The following is a 14,167-nucleotide window of genomic DNA, read 5'->3' as shown; positions in this document are numbered from 1 at the left end:
CAGAAGGCTGACAAGAGGGCCTCTTCATTCCATACGAGTTCGGAGGCTAGAGTCTGGAATTGGACTACATATTGGCCCACCGGCCGAGCCCCCTGACAAATTCTCAGAATCCGCGGAGGAGACTCTTCCTGGTTCATCGAAGATTCGTCGGAAGGTAGCGATGAAAGCGGGGTAGTCAGAAAGCTGGGGGGTCGGAGCGTTCCCATAACGGGGACACCCAGTCCAGGGCTGGTCCGGTAAGCAAGGAGACGATGTATGCTACCTGCGACTTGGGTGTGGGAAAATTGGATGGCTGAAGCGTGAAATGTACATTACATTGATTCAGGAAGCCCCGGCAGGCTTTAGGGGTTCCATCATATTTGCTTGGTGGGGGTAAGTGAAGATGACCTGGTACAACTGGCGCCGGGGTTGGGGCTGTTGCACCAGTGGCCGGAGTTCCCGTAGATGTTGAAGGGGCAGCAGTAGAAGTGGGTTGAGGTGACATGAGCGTTTGGAGAAACTGGGCCACTTGCTGCTGTGAGGCCTCTAACTGTTCCAGGCGGGTCATGATGCCTTGGAGAACATCTGTAGGAACTCCCTGATTCCCACTCGAATCCATTGGGGCAGTACAAACTGTCACAGATGGTGGATTGGATGGAGTCGTGTGGGTCACAGGAGTAGCAGACGAGTCGGAGGAGGTAGGGTTAAAACGAGCTGGTTTAATGATTGATCTTTTCATTAATAGAAACAAAACAGACACTCTCAAATACTTCTTTGAGGATAGCCGAGGGTTAAATTAACAGTAAGCAATAAGTTCTTGCTGGATTGGGAACAACTGAAGATGACGGGAAAACCGTAAGAACTGTAACTGATGGAAGGGAGGATTGGATCCAATAGAAGAACAGAGAAGACTGAAGTTGAATGGAAGCTGGAGATGCTGAGAACAGGAACAGATCCTGAGAGGAATGGGAAGGACTGGATGAACCAGAGTGGACCGGATCGGACTGGATCGGCTGCATGGAGGACCAGACGGCTACAGAGCACTGGAAGCAGGGCAGGGGTTCCAACAGGCACCAGGATGGCCAGGAGAGCTCCCAGAGATACAGCATTCACTGGAGACTCTTTGTACTGACAGGGAATCAGCCTAGACAGCCCTCATATATACCTAGGAGGAAGCTGCCATTGGCTAGACTGTCAGGAAGGGGAAGAACTCCTAACCTGGCCTAGGATCCCCTCTTGCCCAAAACAAAGATGGCGGTGCCGGCCTCCCAGCACCGCCAGACACAGACCTGGCTCCTGAGCGCGCGCCCTGCTCCCCCGGCTGCCAGACACTGCTGACACTGCCTCCACTGCTGCCAGACCCCCGGAGCAACTGCACACAGGCCAGGCGCCGGCAGACATGAGAAAGTGAGTACACAGCCCGCCGTGTCCTGCCGCGGTGGCCTGTGACAGTCTCTCAAGAAATATTGACTAGCTTGCCCTACTGGCTGCAAGTAAAAAATCTATAAATTCAGACACTGGTTGACTAAATTAACCCATAGATGAGATGATTGGTCTCCCAGGTGGGGAGACCAATGACTTATGTACCTTAGGGAGACAATATAGCAGTGGAAATTCTTAGATGAGAAAACTCATGGTGACCTCATCAAGCCAGGTGTTATCAAAACCCATCTTAAGAATGGAGTCAAACTCCTTTTTATATGTTTGTGTTGGGTCATAAGTAAGTTTAAGATAACACTCGGCATCTGCCAACTGGCCTTCCGCTTGTCTGATGTAGTACTCCCTATCCAGAATCACAATTCCCCCGCCTTTGTCGGCAGGGTGAATTATGATATCTGGATTGTCATGCAATGTCTAACTTAGTTAGAGTAGTATTTTTTAGTTTTTTTTCAAGATGGGTAAGACATCCTGGTTCACCAGCCTCATGAATGTTTTAATAGAGGTATTCGTGAGGGGGGTCAAATTCGCTTTTGTCCTGTAAGCCAGGGATAAACCCTCATCTCACGATAATCGTCCTTTACTTTATATTTTTCGCTTTCTTAAAAGAGAAAAGCTCAGTTTTAAATGTCAAAATGGTGTCATCAAGCTTGGTCAACCAATCAACTGATGTATCTGCCTTTAAGGTGGCAGTATCCTCACCCTCACACAACACTATTTCTTTCTTGACACTTTAAATATCAGCGTTCACTTGCTGGACCACTAGAACAATAAGGTCAAAGCTACACTGATTCAATATAGCACATCAATTTTTGCAAAATTCCTTATTAGACCGCCCAAGAGTCAGCTGATTTTTAATTCTAAAGCCTCTAGGTATGAGACCTTCCCTATGGTATTGGGACAGTGTAAGTCCATGTAGTTCTAACTCCACCAATCTCTTCTTTAACCATAATAGATCTGCATGAATCTCAGACGGACTGTCCACATCAAAGGCTAACACTTGTGTGTCCGAAAACAGGATTTTGTTGACATCCTTGTCTAGGAATCTCTTTGTCCCTGTGAGATCACTGACATCAAAGTCCATTGTGAAAGTGGCAATCAAGACCAAACCACTAGTTATGAAATAATATTTCAATAGAGCAAACGGTTATACTGTATGTCAAAACCAAAGTCCAGCAGTGCAATCAAATTGTTCAAAAGATGAACTGTATACGTAGCATAGGTTAGATCGCACACTGCTTCTCCACATTCATATAGATGACTGTGCCAGGTCCAATATTAGTACATCCCAGTGTATATCAAAAGATAACATAGGGAAGACCACCAACAGTCCATTTCAATCTTTAAATATACATTTTAATTGTCTACCAGAAACATCTCAGTGCTTCATGCAGCACGACAATATTTACAGAGCGACACCCAACAGGCTTATACTCATCAGACTGGTCGTTTCCTCGATGGCTGTTTCGGTGCCCGCTGCACCTTTTTCAAGAGGGGTCATCAGACAAACAGCGCACAGTGATGTATTAAATATCTCCAAAGGGGGCCTATGTCGCCCAAAATACTGCAGGCTAGTGATCAAACATTTTCGATGGATTCACTTCACATCGTCATAAGGATATATATATATATATATATATATATATATATATATAAACTGTATATCCAAAGATATAAAGAAGACAGCACTCCTTATTCAAATTAAAGTCCAGCAAAAGCACAATTTATTACTCCATAAATATTGAGCATCAGACTTTTAAGCAGTTTGCGGCAATATCATGCCTTTAGTGGTAATGGGGGTCACACATATATTCACCCATCCTTGTAGTATCAGACAAGCAGTCGGCAGTCGACAAATCCGTTTCGGCTAAGAAGAGCCATTCTCACAGACTGACCCAGTCAGTCTGTGATAAAAGGACTTTTTTGCATATGATTGCGGATCCAGTGCTGTTTTTTTCCAAGGAATCATGCTTCAAGGAAGTAATTTGCTATATATATATATATATATATATATATATATATATATATATATATATATATATATATATATATATATATATATATATATATATATACACACATACATACAAGAATGGGGTTGCACTCCTCTCAGAGGTCAGCTTTCCCGGTGCCTTCCCTGGATACTCCTGGCGTGGAGCCCCGATACAATACTTTGTGTGGGCGGCACTCGCATGAAATAATTTCTCACTGAAGCAGAGATGCAGTTGACTGCATCTCTGCTTCAGTGAGAGATTATTTCATGCGAGTGCCGCCCACACAAAGTATTATATATATATATATACACATACATATAACCAGAAAGTCGCAGATGGCACTCACAAGATTGAACAATGACTGCGCGGCGGCAGCAATACCAGAACAAAATGAATCAACACTGGCTTGTGTGTCAACGTTTCGGGCAAAGCCCTTCATCAAGACATGATGTATCATGTCTTGATAAAGGGCTTTGCCCGAAACTTTGACACACAAGCCTGTGTTGATTCATTTTGTTCTGGTATTGCTGCCGCCGCGCAGTCATTGTTCAATCTTGTGAGTGCCATCTGCGACTTTCTGGTTATATGTATGTGTATATATATATATATATATATATATAATACTTTGTGTGGGCGGCACTCGCATGAAATAATCTCTCACTGAAGCAGAGATGCAGTCAACTGCATCTCTGCTTCAGTGAGAAATTATTTCATTGTTCAATCTTGTGAGTGCCATCTGCGACTTTCTGGTTACATTTTTCTCTTGAAATTGAGAGGCACCACAAGTATTTGCACCCCAAAGGACGAGTGCCGGGACCCCCTTGCCCTACACATATATATATATATATATATATATACATATATAGCATAGGTTAGATCGCACAATGCTTCTCCACATTCATATAGATGACTGTGCCAGGTCCAAAATCAATATTAGTACATCCCAGTGGATATCAATAGATATCTCCTGTAGGTTTAAATGAGGGTGTGGACATTGTGCCTTTTCTGCACTAAAAGTGTCTATGTTGGGGTTCTCCCACTGGTTCGCGTTGTTGTTGAGTTAATACTCCGTCACCGCACCTATTGTGGGGGTGTCTTGTCATGGACGCTCTGCGGAGCAGTGTTAACACTTCATTATTCTATTTATTGGGTTATTGTCTAATGCAGTGGTTCTCAAACTGTGTGCCGTGGCACCCTGGGGTGCCTTGGGTGACTTTCAGGGGTGCCCTTGGTTGATGGTCCAGGACCAATTCAAGTTATTTATGTCCAATATAATAGTCAAATTATGGACAAACAGAAGGGAATACTGTCCGTTACCACATAACTGACCCTAAGGATGAGATATAAATACAATTTATCTAACTTAATATTTGTTTCTGACTTTCTTAATGAGAAACCTTTAGCCTAGGGGTGCCGCAAAAATATTTCTGATGCTTCGGGGTGCCGTGATTCAAAAAAGTTTGGGAACCCCTGGTCTAATGTATATATAATGTGGTATCCATTACATTCATCGGATAATTTTATGATTTGCTCTAATATTGTTTTTTTCTTTCTCTTTTTTATCCCTGTCTCTATAGGACAATGTTGCTATATAGGTCATTTTTTATGAATTTAGATTCTATATTTATATATTTGTATATGTATATTTTTATATTAATAGTTGATTGCTTGTTTATTTATATAAGGTAAAAAATTTTTTTACGGAAATCTATTAAATGTATTCTTTGTATTGTATTTTCTTATGCTTGTCATTTCGGCCAGTGATGTTTTTGTTATCACTGGTCTGAATTTGTTAAATAATATTGTGACTATGTATTTCCATTATTTGTTTCAATGAGACATTAATTGCTATTTTTAATGAGTAAAAGCTGTTCACTAGTGGGGCTAATGAGCCTGCTATATAAACCTTGCCATACTTACCTCCGCCACTCCTCCTGACGAAGTCTTGTGACGAAACGCATTGGGGCGTGGTCTCCTGACGTACTGGATCTTTGCTGCTGTTCCGTCCGTGGTCACAGTGTGGAGTACGCCGCCGCTGATTCTTCTGTGCCGGGTCTGCTGGAATCCTTTCTAGTCTCCGTGTTACAGGTTGCTGAGTGAGCGGTGATTACTCCCCATGCTGACTACCTTTTATTGAAATGTATGTGAGCCTACACTTTAAGTAAAACTGGTCACTATCTTGCCCACGTGTGCGCTCCTTCTTTTCTTCTTGTTACATGTTCTTTTATGTTGAGGCCATGACAAGCCTCTTATTAGTGAGCTACACTACACCGAAAAGACGGATGATATTGTGAAATTTTGACTTTGCGCAGATTCCCATTCTGTATATGTATGTATATATATATATATATATATATATATATATATATATATACACACATACACACACACACGCATGTCTACACACTCACAAGTACAGTTTGTTTTGTTTCTGGTATCACCATTATCCCATATCACCCTGTACCATCTTGCATATGAAATAAAACAAAAAAACATCAAAGTGTAGTGCGTGCACAGATTATTTGTTGGGACCTACTGCTTACTGCATTACCCAAGGCTCAAATGTAATGACAGTTCATTATACTGTAAGTCAAATACTGTATAAACAATCCAAAGTTCTGGCATCAGTAAATTACTTCAATATATTGTGTGTAATGTATGCTTCACAGCAGAAGTTCAAAATATATTACCTTGATATTCTAATCCTATCCTCATGTGACCATGGTACATGAAATCTAACAATATAAGGTTTGCTTTCTGAAAAAAAACAAAGAAATAAATGATCAATTACTTAAGTAAAATAGAAAATATCAGTGCTTATATCATATAAAGGTACTTACTTTCACTGTAGCACCGTTTGTTAAATTGGTTTATTAAGCATAGTCATAAGGTGGTTGGTGCAGAGATGTGAACAAGTTCACCTTAATTGCTCCAGCATTGCATGCACATCTATATAATAAGTTGGAGTGTATGTGTCTGTCGCATTGTGGATACATCGTGGCACTCAAAGCCGCCATATTCTGCAACAAGGTACCCCTGGACACAGTTGTGTGCACTTTGAAGCCATTTTTGGAAAATTCCACTTTGAAATTTAAAAAACACTAAGGTTCAATTTGCCTTGATTGATGATCTGTAAAAAAGATTGATGATCCGGAATACAGATGACGAAGGAACAACACCACACCTCTCATTCACTCTCTTGTCATCTCCCGCCTTGACTACTGCAACATCCTTCTCTCTGGGCTACCTCTAACCCGCCTCGCACCTCTCCAATCCATTCTTAATGCTGCTGCTAGGCTCATCTTCCTCTCCCGCCGCTCTACCTCCGCCTCCCCCCTCTGTTTATCTCTTCACTGGCTCCCCATTCCTTTCCGAGTTCTCTTTAAACTCCTCACCACCACCTACAAGGCTCTCTCCTCCTCCACAGCTCCCTACCTCTCTTCACTGATCTCTATCCACACTCCCTCCCGTCCTCTTCGCTCCATCGCTGACCGCCGACTGACCTCTCACCTAATCACCTCCTCCCACTCCCGTGTCCAAGATTTCTCTCGCGCTGCCCCCCTGCACTGGAACAACCTCCCGCCACCCATCAGGCTATCTGATTCCCTTACCTCCTTCAAGCGCTCCCTCAAAACCCACTTTTTTCGACTAGCCTATCCCTCCTCCTAACCGCTTTTGATCCTCTTATCCTGCCTCCGTTCCTCTCCGTTCCTACTTATCCTATTGTATTTAGTTCGTCCACCCACCTATTTTTAGTATGTTAACTCTTATGAGCAGGGCCCTCCTTCCTCACGTACTCACCCTACCTCATTACCTCACCTGTGCTCCTGTCCTGTTCTTCCCTTCCTCTACTTCATCTTTAGTCTCCTTGACAATTTTGACACCTATTTCTGAACTGATGCTGATTTTAGTTCTACCAGCTATACCCCTATTTATACTGTATCTTTCAACACACCCTGTACGTTACCTTGTAATTTGTTTTTTTGTTTGCTATGTACGGCGCTGCGGACACTTTGCGGCGCCTTATAAATAAACGTACTACTACTACTACTACCTGATTTCATTGCTGTAATTGAGTATGTATGCAAAAACATTCTAATGGTGTGTACACACAGTGAGATTCCCTTGCTATTCGACTTAAGATTCAAGTGCTATGCAATCTTTACATACAATTCATACAATCTGCATTAGACTTGCACTATATAGTCATTGCTGCCCTGTCTATCTGGATTTAGATTTGTGCTGTCACGGGAACGCACATCGGGATTGCAAGGTAAAAAACCTGTGCAATCTGCTTACGATCTGCATGCAATTTTGACCATATAGTCAAAATCTAATGTCAAATCTCACCGTGTGTACACAGCATAACATTATGGTGAAGGCATTAAACAATTAGGAATCATTTGGGATATACATATACCAGGGGTTCCCAATCTTTTTTGAATCACGGCACCCAAGAGCACAAGAGTTTTTTCACGGCACCCATAGGCCAAAAAATATATAGAAAAAATATTCAGTTATATTGTAAAGCAGGCATGTCCAACGTTGGCCCTCCAGATGTTGTGAAACTACACATCCCAGCATATACACCGTTGGCGATCAAGTGCACCAGCTGGATGGAATCACGGCAGCGTCTCCACAATGTTCACAGAATCAGCGGGATCAGGACACAGTACGTCAGATAGCTCCGTCCCAACGCGTTTCGTCATTCAAGACTTTGTCAGGAGGCGTGTCATTGGTAAGTATGGCAGGGTTTACAAATAAAGCTAATTAGCAATAATCATCACGGGCTGCAGTCTAATTGAAGCAAAAGCTGCTACTTACAGTAACCACACAATATATATCAGCCTCAAATAGAGAAATACAATATAAAAACCATCTATTAACAGGTTCAGGTGCGGGAGAAAAACGTCAATCATGAACCAAAGTTACATGATATGGGAAAACAGTCAATAAAATCATTTTAATAAATTTAATGCTAAAAATGGGCTGATGAGTTTATATATGTATATACATATATATATATATATATATATATATATATATATATATATATATATATATACCCACAAAAGTGTCACAAGCGCCCTAATATAGTATGTAATGTCCGTAAAAATATCTAATATGATAATAATACGCTTGTAGCTTCTTATTTTCTGGAACAATTTTCCGTTTATTTTCAAAAGACTTTGATCAATAACCAACGCGTTTCGTTCCAGTTAGGAACTTCATCAGGGTTTTTTTTTGATCTTCACAGGTAGTAATATCTTTCAAAGACTGATTTTTGATTCCGTTGGGAATGGGATGGTGAACAAAGAATATTTCCAATGATGACGTTCAGTGATCTTAAATTATTTAGTATAGAATGGAGCCTTTAAAAAAATGCCTCTAATCAGGGTAGACGGTCTCCTATAGTGTGGTCGAAAAAGATCTAATCCCACTCAAATAATGTTACCAGTACGAAATTCGGTTTGTATATGAATACAACGCTTTAGAGATGTTCCAATTCTATGTATGTCACATGTGTGCTCCTAGGAGTCCAGCCAGCAAGCGTTGTATTCATATACAAACAGAATTTCGTACTGGTAACATTATTTGAGTGGGATTAGATCTTTTTCGACCACACTATAGGAGACCGTCTACCCTGATTAGGGCATTTTTTTTAAAGGCTCCATTCTATACTAAATAATTTAAGGTCACTGAATGTCATCCTTTTGGATTTTCCATATACGAATGAATATCCTCACGCCTTCGGCGCAATTTGGAAGTAAAAGAAAAGGATGAATGCTTAGGAGTGAAAGACATCACTACACGTGAGATTGTTTAATATTTTTGGTACGCACATAGAAAGCACCTTTAAGGATTGTCACAAAATGTTTACTTGTCAACACTGAAGGCGCAGAAGTTTTACCACAAAAAAATAAAAATATATATATATATTATATGACATCATAAAGAAATGCATACAAATAATGCAGCATATATCACAGTGCTAATGAGCATACAGATACAATAGAAATACACTAAACAGATATACAATAAATATGTCATATGTTCAGAGAGAATACAATAAAATACTATCATTATTTTAAAAGCATTCAAACCTAATAATTTACATAGACACTAAAAAATGATCTAGAATGACCTAAATGGAAGAGAGAAAAACCTCATTATATGTAATACAATTCATGCAAGTATGTAAATATATATCCACAGGGATATCGAATCCCACTATAAGAGAGCAATAATAAATTTCTTAAAGAACAGATCATATCACTATATGCTTTTTACATTAATATAAATGAAGGTGTCGACATTGTGCCTTTTCTACACTGAAGCGTCGATGTCCGGATATCCCACTGGTCCAGCGTTGTTGCATGAGTTGAACGCTCCCTCGCTGTGCTGTTAGTTGGTGACCGGTTATCGACGCTGTGTGGAGCAGTGTAGACATATTCTTTTTTCATCTCCCTCATTTTGGTATAAAAGAGTTTTATATCTAATTGTATATATTATTGCAATCATGTGATTGATGTGTTGATTCTCCCTAAGCATATCTTATAATAATGTAAAAAGCATATAGATTGTTTTTATATTGTATTCTCTATTTGAGGCTGATATATATTGTGTGCTTAAGTAGCAGCTTTTGCTTCAATTAGACTGCAGCCCGTGATGATTATTGCTAATTAGCTTCATATATAAACCCTGCCATACCAATGACACGTCTCCTGACGAAGTCTTGAATGACGAAACGCATTGGGGCAGAGCTACCTGACGTACTGTGTCTTGGTCCCGCTGATTCTGTGAACATCATGGAGACGCTGCCGTGATTCCATCCAGCTGGTGCACTTGATCGCCGACGGTGTATATGCTGTGCAGCAATGTCCCATGCCGATCATCATTTACTGTAATGTATGTGAGCTTTTACTTTGGAAGTAAAAACTATTACAATTCTGCTCATCGTGAGCTCCTTCTTCTTTATATATATATATATATATATATATATATATATACACACACACACACAGCGCACCTCACACACTTACACAATGGACAGATACACATGACACAACACACACAAATATATAAGACACAACATACGGTGCAGCACACACCCAAAAGCAGTGCAACACACACACTTAAACAATGCAGAGATACACACAGCACACTACACACACATATATACATAGCACCCCTCACAAACTTACACATTGTACAGATACACACAACACACCGTACACAGTACAACACACAGCCATATACACTACAACACACACACAAAAACAGTACAACACACACAAACACATAAAAAATAAATGCATCATAGGTGCAAAATATCAGGAGTGGATGGGGAATTCATCAACACACACAAGCTATCAAGTCAGGAGAGGTGTGTTTCAAACAACACCACACCTGATTTCATTGCTGTCATTGAATATCAATGTAACAAATTCTAACATTATGGTGGAGGTTATAAAAAAAAATTACAATCTTGGGCCTTTGGCACAGCATAAGATTACATTTTACAGCAATTTTGGAAGTTAAAAAACCCCAAGGTTTTCCGAGGCAATGCCGGGCGGGTCAGCTAGTAACTAAATAGATACAAAATAGTTACCAAACTGTCAAAATGATCACGCTGCTATGAGCGAAGGTTCTGCCATGTTGAGGTGTTAGTGTAAATGTATGTGTGTAGGGGTGTGTGTGCATTTGCCAGAAGGAAGGTCTGTTTGGTACTGGTGCACCATCAGGGTGATGGGTACTCAGCTACTGAAGGCTTGGGTACCCAATCCCCTAAAATGAACAATAAGGTGCATAAATGGGAGGGTGGTCTGTGCTAATGGAGTGTTGAAATATACATGGACTAGTGATGTAGCAAAATAAATATTATCCTTCCTAAGTGAATCACTAATTTGAATCACTAATTCGTAACTAAATAGTATCAACAAAATCATCACATTATATGTATGATTTTGTACATGCAAGGAAAAATAAAACAAGATATTATAACAATAACCTGCCAAGGCTGAAGCCCGTGGCTGTCCCCAGTGTCCCTGTGCGATGGGCATCGGGCTGATGTTTGTGTAAAAAAGTAGAATGACTACTGTGTATTGTTCTGGAACTAAAAGTCCCAGCATGAGTGGCATTAAAGGGCATTAAACATTAAACTTTATTTCATACATAGTGTAAACATATGGATACTTACCTACCTTAACACGTAGGTAGGTATCCGTTTATCCGCTGGTCCTAAAGATAATTCATATGGCTACCTGTGCAAAGAAACCATACTCACCAGGGTCTTCCGGCGTAGATCACATCCTCTTCAATCCATGTAGGCATCCAGTGTACTTGGCAAAAAAACAAACCGCCCTGATGAACGGAGGAGAGCCGCAGACTGTTTGTTAACATTCTGTGGCTCCCCCCCCTCCCCGAATACCAGTATTGGCTGCCTAGCGACTCCTAATTGGCCACTAGAGTTATCTGGGGGGAGGAACCGCATAATGTAAACTAACATTCTGCGACTCTCCTCAGGTTGTGCAGGGATAGGTACATGGTAATTTGTTTTCTTGCCAAGTACACTGGATGCCTACATGAATTGAAGAGGATGTGATCTACGCTGGAAGACCCCAGTGAGCATGGTTTCCTTCCACATGTACCCATATGGATAATCTTCAGGACCATCAGACAGACATATGCATACCTACGTTTCAAGGTAGGTAAGTATCAGTTTGTATGGGCTATGTACAGGTATGAAATAAAGTTTTACTTAACTGGTGTGCGTGGGTTTGTGTAACTATTTGTACTGTTGTTGAACTACAGATGTAGCCCCTGTCATCTTCGCAGGGGCTGGCGATTCCATCTCCAGATCCCGCCAGGGGGCTAGCGCGCCCCGTGGCAACGGAGCTCCCTGCCGACATCTGCCGCCTCCGCCGACAGTCCCCCTCAAACTCCGCCAACCCTGCCCGTCTCCCTGAAGCGGAGACAAGCAGGGTGCCGCTGCCCAGCTGCCGAGAGACTGGTAAGCGAGTCAGTTTAATGGAGTCCCTGTCCGCTGGCGCTCACCAGAGGGGACGTTTCTAGCGGGCACCGGGCAAGTACAAGTCCGGCTCCATCTGTACAAGTTCCAGTGGGCCCTTTAAAGCACTGCATGCTGGGACTTGTAGTTCTCCAAGTGGCTTGCTGGGACTTGTAGTTCCACACCAATACACAATAGTTTTTTTTCTTCAATTTTTTACACAAACATCAGCTTCAGGCTTCAGCCTGGGCAGGTAAATTCTGGAGGAGGGGGACCCCTTCATTGGAGGGTCCCCACTTCCCCAGGATCTCTACCCAGGCTGGTCAGTCAGGGGGGACTTGTTTAAAAAGTCTCACCTCGGCTGTAGCATTATCCTGCTGGCTGGTTGGGCCCGATGCTGCTTCTTAAAATATGGGGGACACCTACTCATTTTGTCACCCATGTTTTTTGAACCAGGACAAGCCTAGTGCTGGGTTTAAAAAACCCAGGGGACACCATCTTTTATTCCTTTCATTTTCTTAAACAAGGACCGGCTTTTTGAGCCCGGGGCTGTCTACTTATCTTTAACATTTTTTTTTACACTGAAGCCTGCACAGATCTGACTGATCCGTGCAATCTTCTGCCAAATCCGCATGTAAAATGAGTTTTTTCCCTAGTGTATTTTTGCAGCAATTACCAGCTGTATCCCGCTAATTACCGGCCGTATATTGCATATGGCTGGTCAGTAAATTAGGAATCACCATTCTACTGAATGGCAATTCCTACTCATATTCTTTCAATGGCGTATACATTCATATTTGTGAATATGAATGTGCCATGAATACGAATGGACATATTTCCATCATAATATATATATACGAAAATACATATATAGGCAGTCGTATTTGCATACGACTGCCTATGAATATGCCTATATCAGGAGTTTTCACTTTAGTAAATTTCCTCCTATAACATTATAGCTATAAGAAGCAATACCAAGAAAGGGCTGTTAATTGAATCAAATGGGTACTCTTTACCTAGAACGGCGCCCGTGATTGGCATCGCGGGCAAAAAATCGCGGGCACATAAAAAACGGGTGCGACACGATGCGCGCGATTTTCCCATAGGGATCAATGTTAAAACAGTGATTGGACGCGATTTTACTGTTAAATGCCTCAATGCCCGCGATTTGGCCATAGGAAACAATGTTAAATGGGCCACAGAGCCCTAATAGTGCCCTTGAACTCTGAAATGGCCCCCACAATTGTTAACGCCACCCCACGATCAACGTCAACCCGAAGCGTGGCGAGCGCAGCGAGCCCGCGAGGGGCGGCGGTACGCGTCCTCCGACCTTTTCATACCCCCACTATCCACGTCGGCGTGGAGTTGAGAATAGAATAGTGTGGCGAGCGCAGCGAGCCACCGAGCCCGAAGCGTGGCGAGCCCCGCAAAGGGGACGCGGATACCTTCACAGGTAAACGCGTCCCTTCGCGGGCTTCACAGGTGTCCGCGTCGCCATGGACACCTGGAAGCCCGCGAGGGGACGAGTATAACTGTGAAGGTATCCGCTGCGCTCGCCACACTATTCTATTCTCAACTCCACGCCGACGTGGATAGTGGGGGTATGAAAAGGTCGGAGGACGCGTACCGCTGCGCTCGCCACGCTTCGGGTTGACGTTGATCGTGGGGTGGCGTTAACAATTGTGGGGGCCATTTCAGACTTCACGGTGACTATTTGGGCTCTGTGGCCCATTTAACATGGTTTCCT

General features: G+C 42.2%; 1 protein-coding gene across 1 annotated transcript in view; it reads right to left on the bottom strand.

The window, feature by feature from the left end:
• The window catches only part of PGAP1 (post-GPI attachment to proteins inositol deacylase 1), a 466,817-nt gene that overhangs the window by 156,121 nt on the left and 296,529 nt on the right, over positions 1-14,167 (bottom strand). Inside the window, exon 17 of the mRNA XM_083153565.1 lies at positions 6,101-6,167. Within this exon, the coding sequence (XP_083009691.1) occupies positions 6,101-6,167 (67 nt within the window). The remainder of the gene's footprint in view (positions 1-6,100; positions 6,168-14,167) is intronic.

This window comes from Crinia signifera, chromosome 7 (genome assembly GCF_055691185.1).
Source record: "Crinia signifera chromosome 7, ASM5569118v1, whole genome shotgun sequence".
Classification (NCBI taxonomy): Eukaryota; Metazoa; Chordata; class Amphibia; order Anura; family Myobatrachidae; genus Crinia; species Crinia signifera.
The sequence above is the reverse complement of the archived record's forward strand: the minus strand, read 5'-3'. Positions and strand labels throughout refer to the sequence as shown.